Source organism: Crocodylus siamensis, chromosome 4 (assembly GCF_052110815.1).
Source record: "Crocodylus siamensis isolate JL-2025a chromosome 4, ASM5211081v1, whole genome shotgun sequence".
NCBI classification, from domain to species: Eukaryota; Metazoa; Chordata; order Crocodylia; family Crocodylidae; genus Crocodylus; species Crocodylus siamensis.
In genome coordinates, this window is record NC_143398.1 from 57,284,073 (window position 1) to 57,299,451 (window position 15,379).

Below are 15,379 nucleotides of genomic sequence, written 5' to 3' on the forward strand. Positions count from 1 at the left end.
TAAATTATAAATTCAGTCTTTATTTATAAAGTGAAATTGCAAAACAGAAATTTAAGTACAGTTCTATCTGAAGCATTTGAAGGTGTTTTACATTCAGTACATATAGATCAGAGGCAGAGGTTTCCATAGCCTGTAATCACTTGTAAGTAAATTAGCTATCTAAATGGTAGTGGAATTAATAGCCTGATTAGAGATCTCTCCAACAGGAGTTGAACTATTATTTTAAAAGACCTTCTTTTCCTCATTGTTACCTTTCATAAGTGGGTGATTAAAAAATAATTCTCTTTGTACTTGTCATCTGAATTGTTGAAATAAATATAAGCAAGGTAGAGTTTACTTGCATGTTAAATTTCTGACATGCATTGTTAGCAGCTTCATCTTTCCCTGCATGCTTTATTAATTCAAACAGCACTTAAGAATGGAGTGTTTAAACCAAATAACATTTCAAGGAACCTCAATCCTAGCTTCTATTAATGCCCTTATTTTGTGTTTTGCTAAGTATTCACTAGCAATTATGTGCCTACATAGTATTACAAGGTGGGTACTTATTCAGATACAAACATGAAAGAAGTTGAATAAGATACTTCTCCCTCCTTTCCTCTAGAAATTGTCTATGATAGGTCAAATTAATGTAGCTGGAATGAATCAGTTGGTATGTGTCCTGTAAGGTCCTATTTAACTAACTCCACGTTTTGGCTGTTTTCTGTTCCAGGAGAATATTTAACAAAGGCTGTCGTCTCATCTTTTAGCGGTAGGGTATAGTGGGAAAAGTAATCAGTCACACTCCATGCTGCAAGCTGGTCAGAGGGACTTCTGCAGAACATGGTGACTGTCAGTCAGTATTTTAAAGAAAATTTTAAAAAGCGACAGGTTGATGTTTGTTTTTGGTTGGGCTCCAAAACAGTTCATTAAGCAACTGGGGAAGAGAGCTAATACTTCTCTCTCTCCCAACATCAGCTGCTTGATGATTTAGAAAAGGGTACAAATCTTTCCAACCCATCCTCCAGAAAGTATAAAACGTTTTTTTAGATATAGAGCTTGTGACAAGTGAGTGGAGGAGAGGCCTGGGTTTTCTGATGCAGGAAAGAAAGAATGTCAGTTTAACCAGTTCTAAATTTCTTGACACAAAACTGGAAAGGGGGCTTAGTTTTTTGCTCCTTTAGGTATACTGAAAAGTGGATCACATCTGCAAAAAGTGTAGTTCAGGAGATCACAGTTGTTTTCTATAGTACTTAAATCACAGGGTAAGTTTAACATTAACTAAAGAGCAAGACATCCGATAGATGAGCGAAAAGGACAAAAAATAAACTCCAAAAAAAAAAAAAAAAAAAAACCAAAAAACACACCAACTTCCTGATCTAAATTTACTTTGGAAAAGCCTAAAGAGTCACAAAAGAATTCACTATGAAAGGAAGAAAGGGAATTAACTGATGGTCAGAGAAGTACATGGCAGTACTGAAACAAATGTATAAAAGGTGTAAAAAGAAAACTGAAGTAAAACATTTCTATTGTAATATAATAGATGTTAAAATATTCTATTGTAATCTTTGAATTGTCCAGTGAAGTCCCAACAAGTTCAGTAACTAGCCACTGATTCCAATGGAAATAACAGTTACAGCTAACATAAATATACTAGGAAGTAGTTATATCAATGTGTCCACCCTAGAAAATTAAAATACTTTCCCCACTGTGTAAGAATGCGTGACATAGCTACCCACCTGCGTTGTGTGTGTGTGTGTGTGTACACATATATGTATAGTAAAGATGTTGGTTATGCTACACTATGAAATGATAAAAGACCCGAAATCCACTTAGCTCTTCAAAAAAAACCTCAAACAAAAAATGTTCCCATTGGTTGGGGATATACCTTATCCCCCCCCACAGATTACTTGTCCCATTGAAGCATATTTTAATCACTGAAGTTTAGTTATTAACTCATGTCTAACACCACTGTTTCCCTTCCTTTTATAAAATGTTTATACTTAGTTTTACTGTTAAATAGATTACATCTGTACAAACAAACTTTAGACTCTCCTTTAACAGTTTAGAAAAACAAAAAGACTAGAAGACTAATCAGGTTCTGCCAACAGTTTTGTTGTTTTGTTTTTTTTAAACAGATCAAGTTGGATGTTTCAAAATTACCTTCAGAACATCTTTATCATCACCGGAGTAGGAATTGCATAAGCACTGGGAAACAGTTTGCAATCAACTGATCAATTTATACTCAAAGAACTGATTCAGTATCATGAGGTAATACTATTTCAGTGTTTACTAAACTTAAGCTTTTGAGTCAGACTGTACAAGTAATCTAGTTTAACAGCATGGTTGAAAACATTTTGTGCTTTTATAGCAGCTTCATAATCCACTAAAACGTACAGACTTGTGCAAATTTGTAATCTTTTACATGATCATACAGTACTTAACGTACAAGCTTTACTAGTGGTATAAAAGTAAGAAGAATTTTAGTGCTCTCCCTTTCAAATTTCTCTAAGATTACATAATTGCACAATATTAGAAATTAACTGGAAACAGCCAAATCATTTCTGTGAAAAAAATAGTCTGGCTATTCCTGAACATCAGCATCAAAATACAATAGATTCTTATTCCAAAATAGAATAGATTCTCATTCAATCTCCTTATCTAAAAATCCTCAAAAACAGGCAGACAGTAAATACATTTTTTTTCTTTTCTGACAGTTAAAGGAAAAAATAAATAATTATTTGGGATGATGATAGTCAGTGTAGTTCTGCAAACTTTCTCATATAGTCTTCATTTGTTTCAATGAGCTACTTGTAAAAGTAAAGACTTAGAAATCCATACCCACAGCTACCTTTAATTGAAACTCATCGCAGTATAAAAGTGGGAACAATAATCAGCATAGAGATTAAGAGAAAGAGATAATAAAGTGTATAGCTATTAAACAACGAGCTCAAATTTAAAATCATAGTTTTGAACTGATAATGAACAACTGTTCCATGGCATATGAACAGTATAAATTCTAAAGTGAGATAAGAAGTGCTTTGGGAGAAAAAAAAGCGGTATTTACTAGTGTAGATCAATGTGAAAATTTCAGTTCATTAGTGAAGTGGAATTTTTGAGCTCCTGCAGTAATGCCTTATTTACCTCCGTGAGAACAGACTTCAGTCAGTAGGTGTTTCAGTTTCTGCTGGACCCCTAATTAGTCTTCGGATCCCCCTTTTCCCTGCAGGCCCTTTTGGTTTAGGAAAGCTTTGTTTGTGGCCGTGTTGTTTTGGGTGAACCTCTTCATAAAGGAACTCAGGAGTTAACTCATCACCATTATCAATTTCAATCTGCCAAGGAAAATGAGAGATTTAACAACTGTTATAGAATCTGTGCTTGCTGAAGTGTTAAAACTATATTCAAACAAATATGAGCAAGGAAGTTTGGAGGAAGAGCTAATTTATTTATGCCTAATAATGCTCTCAATGGATCTGGGGAACTCCATTTGTTTTTGAATCTGTTAGTCATGGAATGGCATATAGGTTTGTGTTTATTTTCAGACAAAGTAACACAAATACAAAAGTAATCACCCCATGGTGAAAGAAACTTCTTCAGACCCAAGCTTTATCATAATGTACTAATTATCACCAAAAACCTTTATTCATAAACATTCCATTTAGAAACAATCTTTTAGTCTGTCTTTAAGATTATGTACAGATGAAGCAACTCCATCAATTTAAAAGGAGACACAGCCTTATGACATATCAGCTTGATATATGGTAATGGTTTTGTGCATCTGCTGTGTACTGTTGTAACTAGAATCTAAACAGTTAAATTTAGCAGGTGTTTCTCACAGAGGTAATATTTCACCAGTTTAGCTTTGACTAACTGCAAGAAAGAGCTGGCTTGCAGAACTTTTAAATCAGATGTGTACCTGCATCTGTTTTAATACAGTATAATTGAATAATATTCTACCAATGTGATAACATGGATTAGCAGTCAGCTTTACAATTCTGACCAATTATATCAATCAAACTACCCATGGACTTGCGAGCTCAAAATAAAGAAAAGTAATATTATTCCCCTACTGCACATATGGGAGAATGCTAATGTACTTACCTTCCTGATAATCTGCATCCACAATTTACTTTCTGCAATTTCTAAGAGTGGGTTCTTGCAACTCGAGTAGAGCATCCGTTCTCGTATACTGCACATATACCCAGGCATAGAGTAGATAAAAACTGCAGAATAGAAACTGCGTAAGAACCACCACCTTAAAATCATTACTTAAAAACAGACATCTGCACAAAGCAAAATGGATGATGAAAGCTGAGTGGGAAAAATATAACACTTTCTGCAAATGTTCAGTTTAATGTTTCAGGTGATGGAAAGCTGTTGGTCAATATTTTCACAGTTTCAGTGCCCAACTGAGGACACATTAGAAAGCACCTCATCTGGACAGTAAGTACCATATTTTCTCACTTTCCACAGCCCCACCAGTAAGACACACACCTTGTTTTGGGAAGAGGGAATGAAAAACATTTTTTTCTAGTCATGGCTGAATTCTGACTGCAGAGAATCTTGACTAGCACTGTTCAGGCAACAGCTGAAGTATCCCCCCTTCTCACAGTGGCTGGCAAATTGGCAGCAGCTGTTGGCTTCTCAGACAAACGCTACTACCAATTCTGCAGTGGCTGTGAAAGGGTAAATCCTGTAGCTCCAACCCTGAAGGATGAATTCCAGCTTCTGAGGCTGCCAAGGGGAGAAGCACAGCAGCTATATTACAGGACCTCCATGCTTCCATTCCTTCATTACAGTGCATACAATCAGCTTCCCTGCTTAAGGTATACATTCCAGTTTTGAAGGGCTAATTTTTGGGGGAGAAAGTGCATTGGTATGCAAGAAAAAGTATATAATACTCTCCAAAAATGTATCACCTTCAAAGAGGTCTCAGAGTTTGACACCTAAAAGACACTGAAAATTAGTCATTTTGGAATGATTTGGCTACTGAAATTGAACAAATAACTTTTGTAGATCCTTTCCATTTCATGTTACTAAGATATCTAAAACAATCATATAATGTGTACCATATGAAAATTGTCATACCTATGGATTCCAAATAGTCTCCATCGTGGGAATGCTTATAGAGGAAAAAATGATAGCGCGCAGAATCCTTTGGAATTCTGTTTGGCAAATCATTAAGTTCAGTATGGAGCGTGCTGGCCAAAACAATGGTTTCATTTTTTATATCAATTTGCTGTTAATAAACAAACATAAATTAGGGTAAATATACAGAGGGCAAACTGCAGAATGGAATATGGAAAAGATTATTTAGGATAAATAATCTGTGAACACCACATGTGGAATATATGTTCAAGTATGAATATACCCTTCAAATAATACAAAATCTGTTCAACAATTACTGAGTAATGAGTTAAAAATAATTGTATAATTATTTTCTAAAATAGTTAAATGAAGTATTTTGTACTTGCCAGTTGCACATAGTTGATCTGCTTATTCTTTAGTTTTTCCAAAGCCTGGAGAGCTTCTTTAGCTATTGGGAATGCTACCCCTTGCAGAGTCTGATGTTTGGAATCTATACCAACATCTGTTTGTACCTAGAATGAATACATGGATTCAGATTTAAACTATTTTGTTCTAAATATGCATGCAACCTCTAAATTCAGTATGTAATATTACAAACACATCCAGTAAATGCAGAAGTATCATGAAAATGCAGGTAGAGTAAAAAAAGAAAAAGAAAAAAAAAGCAACTCTAAAATGGTATCACTTTACTCAATAAATCTGTTGTTCTTTGTGTTTACAGAATCCCATCTGTGTACTAGCTTAAAAACCCCAATTTTAAACTAACTAGCACTGAGCAATCCATAAAAGTTATAGGAAATAAAACTGAATGAAGTGTCAATGCAGCTGTTAACTACATTCCAATTTCAGAATCTCAGTATTGATAAACCAGAAGGAAAATAGTTTGATTTTTACATTCAGGTACTGCAAACAAGGCCAGAGGTTGGCAAATATGTTTTGTTGCTTATAAACTTAAGATTTGATCCAAAGTCCATTGCAAAACAATGAATATGGAAACCAGCTACTGTATATCACTTTTAGAGTCACTTTTCAGAGAAGAAACGCTTCTAATCTTATTGTACACATGCAGTTTTTCATGAAACACACTGTGCTCTGTATTTTATTCTTCAAATCTAACTGATCATAATTTATTAACCACTTGGCAGCCTCTATATATGCAAAAAGCTATGTTCTAAAGCCACAAATGCATTTTCCTGTGGCAGATTTACATTCTGCTGATTCATCACCCCACTGAAGTATAATATTAAAAGGTCTGGACTTGTATACAAACAAGCAAAGATGTTACCATTACATTAAAATCTGAGGTTAATGCAATATTAAAACAAAAAACTGGAAATGGAAAAAAGTTTGGAGTAATACTGACTCTCATTGCACATATTAAGGAACAATTTTAATATGGACCCTAATTTATAAATAGGATTATGGGATGTCCGAATCTGAAAAAACAGCAGTCTGGACTCAGTGACCCAGGAGGTACCTTCCAGTCCTGTGTTCTTAGTGATATACGTGAAAAAGCCCAAATAAGTACAAGATACCATTCATGCAATGCAGAAGAGTCAACATTGGTTTGTATATGTTCATTCTCTCACTACCTGAATCAAGTTTAAATCTACAACTTTAACTTCATTAAGGCAGCTTTTTCTGTTTTATTTGTTATGTAAGAGAGAGTTACAAATCAAAATCAGCCTATTTGTCAGCTGCTTCAGGTTTTCTTTTGGGGAGGGGGCGGTTAAGGAACATAAAGGGGGAAACTGAATTTTTCATAACTGCGCAAGCTAAGGGAAAACCATGCCAAAACCAATGGTGCGTATTCTCAAACATCTTATGACACCTGGTACTGTGGTGGTCCCATGCAGAACTACATGGTGCCACAAGCAGATAAGTCTTCTACAAGACTGGAAGTATTTGCTGCAATTATGCATTCAATCTTATTTTTGTCATTTTCAAATTCACACAATTGAGGGCTAGCCATAGCTGAAGTCAAACTGATTTCCATAACTTTGTAGGAGCTGACAATTTTTTCCTATTTATAAATTAATCTTCTCAATCTCAAAAAAGCCACAATTAGCTGAGACCAAATATGGAAAATTTTAACCCAAAAGAAGATTTTTTTGTTAGCTTTTAAGTGAAAATAGGAGGAAATATAGCATTTCACTATATTAGCAACACTAACTATAACTTCCACAACTGAGGAAGCTATATAAAGCAAAACCAAAAACTTAACACACTTTATAACTGCCAAAGTGAGAGCAATCTGTAATGCATACATTTCTAAGTTGTACAGTTACTGGCATATATTAAGATACACACAGTAACATATACGGCTTTATTTTGTTTAGTTAAGTGTATAAAAGGCGATAAAATATGCATGTACTGAATAAAGGTGATAAAACGCATACCACAAATGAGTGGTTATCAGCACTACAGAAGTTCCAATCCTTAGGTATTTAAAAATACCCTTTTTAAATAAAACTCAGAATACGGTGTGATGACACAAAGTCACAAAACTTAAATTACAAATATTGATTTTTACAGTCTAATAAAATGAACAAAAATATCACAGGGACTAATTTGTTGAAAGAGAATAAAACAGATAAAACACATGAAGGTCTAGTACATATGATGCTGGACAATGAAGACATTATACAGAACACAGGTAGGTGCATACCACGATACGGTCCGCTGGAATCTGATTGCAAAAAAAATAAAACAAAAATAAAAACAAACTGTCTATCAAGTTTATATTAGCTGATGTAAAATACAACCTACACAGGCAAAGTTCTGCAGTTATAACCAAATCTGTTTTAATGGCATGCTTTTAAATAAATAAAATAAGCAAGTGAAGAAAAAGATCTTTGCTCAGTTGTAGAAGCAAGACATTTCATTCACTGCCTTGAAGATAACTATAGAATTCTTAACATAAAAATTCATACTCTATAGAAACTATGGCAAAACACACTAGGTCCATAAAAGGCAAAAGGGTTATTTTGGAATGAAAGTGCCAATTTTATTGCCTTTGGGATTCTATTAACTTACACTCCTGGATTCAAAACAGTCTTGTGAATGAATTCCATAGTCAGAACCTGCCATTCATAGAATCCTAGAAAATTAGGTTTGGGAAGGACCTCAGGAGTTCATTTAGTCCAACCCCTGCTCAAAGCAGGACCCATCTCAACTAGATCATCCCAGCCACAGTTTTGTCTAGATGGGTTTTGAAAACCCCCAAGGATGGAGCTTCCACCACCTCTCTGGGTAATCTGTTCCAGTGTTTTACTACCCTCCTAGTGAGAAAATTCTTCCTAATGTCTAACCTTAACTTCCCTCTCTGCAGCTTGAGACCACTGCTTCTTGTTTTGTCATCTGCCACCACTAAGAATAACCTAGCTCCATCCTCCTTTGAACCCCCCTTCAGGTAGTTGGACTGCTCTCAGTCTCCTCTTCTCTAGACTAAATAAACCCAGTTGCTCCAATCTTGCCTCATAAGTCATGTTCCCCAGCCTCTTCACTATTTTTGTTGCCCTCTGCTGGACTCTCCAGTTTGTCCGCATCCTTTTTGTAGTGTGGGACCCAAAACTGAACACAGTGCTCTAGATGTGGCCTCACCGGTGCTGAACAGAGGGAAAGAATCACTTCCCTTGACCTAATGGCAATGCACCTACTAATCCAGCCCAGTATGCCATTAGCCTTCTTGGCAACTAGGATACACTACTAGCTCATATTCAGCTTATTGCCCACTGTAACCCCAGGTCCTTTTTGGCAGAGCTGCTGCTCAGCCAGACAGCCTCCAGCCTGTATTGGTGCATGGGACTGTTCCATCCTAAGTGCAGGACTTTGCACTTGTCTTTGCTGAACCTCATGAGATTTCTTTTAGCCTGCTCCTCCGATGCATCTAGGACACTTTGAATCCTAGCCCTACCCTCCAGCATATCTACAACTGCCCCCGGCTTGGTGTCATATGCAAACTTGATGAGGGTACACTCTATGCCATCTTCCAAGTCGCTGATGAAGATATTGAACAAAAAACTGGCCCCAGGACTGATCCCTGAGGCACTCAACTTGATAACGACTGTCAACCGGACATCGAGCCATTGATTACTACTCTCTGAACCCGATGCTTCAGCCAGTTTTCTAACCACCTTAAAGTCTGTTCAACCAGTCCATACTTCCTTAGCCTGCCTGCAGGAATGCTGTAGGAGACCATATCAAAAGCCTTGCTAAAATCAAGGTATACCACATCCACTGGTCTCCCTGCATCCACAGAGCCAGTCATCTCATCACAGAAGGCAATCAGGTTGGTCAGGCATGACTTGCCTGTGGTGAATCCATGCCTACTGTTCCTAATCGCCCTTTTCTCCAAGTGCTTACAAATGGATTCCTTGAGGATCTGCTCCATGATTATTCCAGGGACTGAGGTGAGGCTGACTAGTCTGCAATTCCCTGGATCCTCCTTTTTCCCTTTCTTAAATATGGACACTGTGTTTGCCCTTTTCCAATCATCCGGGATCTCTCCTGATTGCCGTGAGTTTTCAAAGACGATAGCCGATGGCTCTACCAATAGCATCAGCCAACTCCCTCAGCACCCTCAGGTGCATCCCATCTGGCCCCAAGGACTTGTACACACCCAGCTTTTCTAAGTAGTCCCTAACCTGTTCTTTCAACAATAAGGGCTGCTTACCTCCTCTCTAAACTGTGCTTCCCAATGCAGTAGCCTTGGAGCTGACCTTGCCTGTGAAGATGGAGGCAAAAAAGGCTTTGAGCACTTCAGCTGTTTCTGCATCCTCTGTCACAAGGTTGCCTCCCCCATTCGACCCACACTTCCCTTGATCCTCGTAGAAACCCTTTTCGTTACCCTTCACATCCCTTGCTAGCTGCAACTCCAATTGAGCTTTGGCCTTCCTGACTTCATCCCTCAATGCCCAAGCAATGCTCTTATATTCTTCCGTAGTTATTTCTTCAAGGTTCCACTTCATATAAGCTGCCTTTTTGTGATTTAGTTTACTGAAGAGTTCCCTGCTAAGCCAGGCTGGTCTTCTGTCATACTTGCTACCTGTCCTGCACATGAGGATGGTTTGTTCCTGCACTCTCAGTAAGGATTCCTTAAAATAGAGCCAGCTCTCCTGGACTCCTCTCACCTTCAGTCTGGCTTCCCAGGGGATCCTGCCCATGAGTTTCGCAAGTAAGTCAAAGTCTGATTTTCTGAAGTCCGTGGTCCTTATTCTGCTGCTCTCCATCCTTCCTTTCCTCAGATCCTGAACTCGATCATCTCATGGTCACTCCTGCCCATGTTAGAGCATGGCCCCTAGTTGGCCACTCCAGCACCTCATCAGATTCATGCTATTTCATAGCCCCAAGGGCAAAAAACAATCAACCTGAAACTTAGCTTGCCTAAGGATGTCATTGTGTCCCTGTCCAAGAATTCTATACTTATTCTCCTCCCACCTTCCATCCACCATGTTTAAGTACCTCATTAATCTTAATCCGCCGAAGTTCCTCTTCCGCTGCAGTCAGAGGTGCAGGGGATGACTGTGATAGCAAATACTTTCTGTAGCCATTCAGTGAAACATCATCCTGAAAGCAAAGAATTAGTCTTTGAAGCAGTGATTCCTTACTAACAGTTTTCTTTGAAGATGCTTCATAACTCAGAAATAAGAAAGAAAAAACAGATTACTTACCTTTCAGTGCCTGTGATAGTGGTCTGTTTTGTCTACATGGGTTCTACTGTGGGTGTGCCGGCACCTCACAAGTGCATTTTCAGAACTTTGAACAGAAAGGTCCACTGTTGTGTAGGTCCATGCCCGTTTGCATCCAAGGGTGTAAAGGGCAAGGGCACTGACATGAAGAGTGCAGGAGTTACTTGCTGGACACTGCAGCTCAGGAAACTGAGATACAAGCACACCAACAGTGGGAGCCACATAGACATATACGGAAAAGAAGCTGGGATTTTTACACAAGTATAAATTAGAGACTAAATATAATAAGGAACTTAGCAGAGAGTAATACTGCATAAATATATTTATGGTATAGAGTTATAAGCTATAACACAATATTGTATTAATTTTCATGGAAAAATTTTATATGATGCCAGAATGAGAACTTTTTATTTTCCCTCAATTACAACTGAAAAATTATAACCAGTCAAAACATTGCCTCCTAACAAAGACAGGCAAAGCTCTTTATTTACACACGTTCCTGTGGTTACACACCCTTTCCTCCTCCTTTCGCTAAAGATATCAGCTGTCCAGGAAAAGCACTTCAACTGCACTAAGAGCTCCTACATCTGCAAACACAGTGCAAAAAGAAAGTTCTGAAGGACACAGGGCACTGTGGCATGCTTGCAGAGGAAAAGTAGTCATAAGGCCAAGATGTAGAGCATGCACAGACACTTAGATTCATTACCCTAAACCCCACTGTAAACACATGAGTGTGGGAATAGAGCGATATGAAGACCTCGTAGTGAATATGCCTAAAACTGAGACTTCAGCAACTCCCTTTTATGCCCCTGTCAATTCATACATGCAGGTACTTCTTTTGCAGTCCTTACCACTGTTCCATTTTTTTACAAGGACAAATCTCACTCTGTAATCTTTTATTTCAGTAACAAGGAAGAAAATCTGAAACATAATCCTAGGGCAAAGGGCAAAATGTAGTGAATATACAAACCCTGCTCATTATATGTTAAAAAGTAGGAGGTGGACTGGCATAACATTTGCCAGTTATGATTCTAATGACTTGACTTGTATGTTTATTTAGAAGACTCAGATCAAGTGTAGGCTCTTGGAGGGAGGAATTTTGTCTTATGTTTGTACAATAGTTAAAATAACGAGGCATTGCATCATATAACTATTCTTATACTTCCCTGTATGAACCAAATCACCGGCTCTTCAACACACCCTAGAAGCACAATAGACTTATGAGAACTGCTACCTTTTTACCTGGTGTGGAAGTTAGTGTAGGATTCTTATAGTACACGCTCAGGTGTGGAGACACACATTTGGAGCCCTTTCAAAAGAGGACTATTTCAAAATAGTGGCAGCAGTTGCAAACTTATTCTAGCATGTGAACAAACTTAGATGATTCAAATGTAACACTGCTCCAGTTTTAAACATGGATGAAGCAGATATGAAATTGGAGGAGGTTTCCTACATCTGAATTATTTTATCTTTGTTCACACATTGGAATTATAATGCAACTGCGACTACCACTTTGAAATAGTCCCCTTTTGAAAAGACTCCAAATGTATCCACACTCAACAGCCTGTATTTTCTAATGATGAAATTACTTACCACCACAATTTCCGTCTCTGCAAAAAGTGACAATAACCATGGAATTTGACAACCATTTTATGTAATAATATTTTTCAGAGGAAAAAAAATCCTCAGCTAAAGACCAAAATAATCTTTTCAAATTCCTATCATGTTTACTTGCATAACATCAGTGATTTCTGATACAAAGCATACCATCAAAAACAGTTTTTGTAAGTAAAAGGCTTACTTTAAATGCAACATTATTTCCTGCTTTGCATATATGTAGTAAGGTTTTAAAAGATAAAGATCCTGCTACTATTCCTAGAGGTAACAGACTGTTTATCCTTTATAGAAACTAGATGCAAAAATACCTTAGACTCAAAGCAAACCATCTGAAAAAGGAATTTAAAATAATTACTGAAACAGAAACACGTTTAAAACTGAAATGCTATGCTACACATTTAAAACTGATCCTAGAAATATTTACAATGTATTTACAATATTTCTTATTAAAAATATTTACAATTGCTCGAACGACAATTGAATTATTTCTTAAATAAATGTATTTAAAAAATATACCTTTATTGTTCCAAAAAGTTCATCTTTAATATGTCCACCTCCAAATTCTTTTTTCAGTGTTGCCCGTGTCGCTGCATACAACATTTTTGGACGAACCTATTATGTTGCAAGAGAGTCTCTTGATTTTTATGGATATGGAAGCTAATGTGCTCATATGCTAAGACTATACCGAAACCAGAAATAATACTTTAAGAAGAAAAAAAGTCACAGAGGTAATTCTGTTACAGGCAGAATAGAGGTTAGATTTTAAACTTAGTCCTAATAAAAGAAATTCCACAGAATGAGTTTGAGTATACATAATAAGATATGCTATTACAATCTTAAAGGGTTGAGGAGACAAATTATACAACATAATATCGGAGAAATTTTAAGATTAAATTGCAATTATTATGAACGTCATTTTCAAGGTTTGAGGGAAGCAAGAACTTGTTAGCAAGAACTACAAAAAATACAATAGCAGCTCAAAAAAACTGTTGCAGATTCTTTTGTTTTTGAACTCAATTTTGAAAGAAGCAACACGTAATCCTCTTCCCCTTACCCCCGTCCCAAAAAAAGACAGACCTGCCATAAGCACTCCATTACTGTTGTTTTGGTTCAACAAATGGTTTTGACAGACTACTAGAGGCACAGAAAAAAAAAAACCTGAATTTAACTCCATTAATTGTATTTAAGAAAAACAAACTATGCAAATTACCTTGATTTTTAAAAGTTACCAGACCCTATAAAAGACTTAAGTATAGCTACTTGCCTCACAAATTTGAACAGCTCTATAAATTGATCCTGTCAATACAGTTTTCCTTACTGACTAGGATGGAGCTTAAGTAGATTCAAGGCATAACTAATATTAATCTAATATTTGACACTTTTAAATGCAAAATATTTTTAGCATCAAGTAATTTGTAACTTTTCCCATCTAAAAGTTTCTCAAGAATTCGATTTTCCTTTATCCTTTTCCCTCACAGTTCAGTTGCCAGAGACTAACAATACCACCTATTCATCCAAAGAATTTGTAGAGCAGTGACCTTTTTGTTATGCCATCTGCGTGAAAATGGCTAGACTCTGAAACCCACTGAGCCCACTCTAAGATTAGTACCAAACAAGGTCAAGGTGCTGCTCTGTTTCCTTTCAGGGGTATGCAGACTGCCTCCAAACCTTCTCTCTTCCTGCTTATCTGAGATTTATATCAAATAGCCTATAAATGTTAATGACCTTTGGACATTCTTTTTTAAACAAACAAACTAGTGAATATTGCTTACATGAGAGTGATCTGGTGACCATGCAATGAAGATCCATTCATATCCTTGAGCATTCTGAGAATCTAATCTGTATAATATATAACATGGTTGCTTGTCTTCAAGAAGAGGAAGAACAAAGGAATCATACTCCTTTTCCCATGATTCAGTAGACTGCCTCGCAGATCCCACAACAAGCTGCTCTATAAATAACCAAAACTGCAGGTCAATACAAGTAACTTCAAACATTAAGTCTTTACAGTATAAAGACATTCATGGCCTGATTATTCAAGATTATATGCATGAGAATGGAAAATCAAGGACTATGCAGGACTAGGTAAAACATGCATAACCTTTTGCTGATGAATCCTATTGCAACCCAAATGCTAACATGTATGTATATGTCCTTCTGTCATCTCATATTTAGGCCACAACTGGACAACAAACTCCTTGGTCAGCAAGTTTCTTTTTTTTGTTTTGTTTTTGGAAGTATTTGTTCTAACATCACATAAAGAACTTTATTAGTAGCACTATACAGAGAATGCATAGAACATTCATTTTTTATATAATTAAAAGTTACATGTAGTTTAACTCCAACTGAAATGTAATCGTCCACAGATGTCAGACTTCTCTGTTAATAAAGGAGCAAATTTTACCCTTAGTGACAGGTATAACATTTATTTTTGGTATTATTTATTTTCTACTGACAACCAAAAGTACAGATCTTCTGAAGATAAATATGGCCCCAGTTCAAACCCAGGTTGTAATCTGTGGAAGTCCTTTCATTAACTTAAATAGAAATTGGCCCACATCCTTAAACATTAACCTTATAAATTATGAGAAGAAATCCAAATTTTACTGGTAAGATTCAAAACCAGAAGAATGCCAGATGAGCTCAGCAACTCAAAAGATTAAGCTTTTTATTTCCCTCACTTCAAATGGGAGTTTGAACCATGCCCAAATTAGCATTAGGTGATGTCCTTCAGTATCCAATTTGTTCAAGTGAAACAGAATTACAACAAAAGAATGAAAACTTAGCATGAGAAGATCGATTCAGAAGATCCATGTACATACAAAATATCATTCCAGTTAAAAAATGAAAGCTGTTTTTAATAGATAAGTGCCTTTGAAAAAATCAGGATGCAATTATTTATTTTTTCTTATTTCCATTAGTGCAACAATAATCTGATACTTTTAACTGTCTGAGAGAAAGCATTTCACAAAAAAATCATATAAAAAAACCTATTAATTTGTACA

The 15,379-nt window shown here is 36.5% G+C and overlaps 1 protein-coding gene across 2 annotated transcripts in view; it reads right to left on the reverse strand.

The window, feature by feature from the left end:
• Positions 1 to 15,379, reverse strand: part of TWF1 (twinfilin actin binding protein 1) — a 21,681-nt gene continuing 6,302 nt past the window's right edge. Inside the window, exons 3-10 of one of the 2 annotated variants that reach the window (XM_090042370.1) lie at positions 14,147 to 14,325; positions 12,891 to 12,986; positions 10,531 to 10,635; positions 9,743 to 9,793; positions 5,454 to 5,579; positions 5,068 to 5,218; positions 4,081 to 4,202; positions 1 to 3,311 (exon numbers count right to left, since the gene is read on the reverse strand). In XM_090042370.1, coding sequence (XP_089898496.1) covers positions 3,141 to 3,311; positions 4,081 to 4,202; positions 5,068 to 5,218; positions 5,454 to 5,579; positions 9,743 to 9,793; positions 10,531 to 10,635; positions 12,891 to 12,986; positions 14,147 to 14,325 — 1,001 coding nt within the window. In that variant the 3' untranslated portion in view covers positions 1 to 3,140. The remainder of the gene's footprint in view (positions 3,312 to 4,080; positions 4,203 to 5,067; positions 5,219 to 5,453; positions 5,580 to 9,742; positions 9,794 to 10,530; positions 10,636 to 12,890; positions 12,987 to 14,146; positions 14,326 to 15,379) is intronic. The other variant, XM_090042371.1, reaches the window with a different exon arrangement.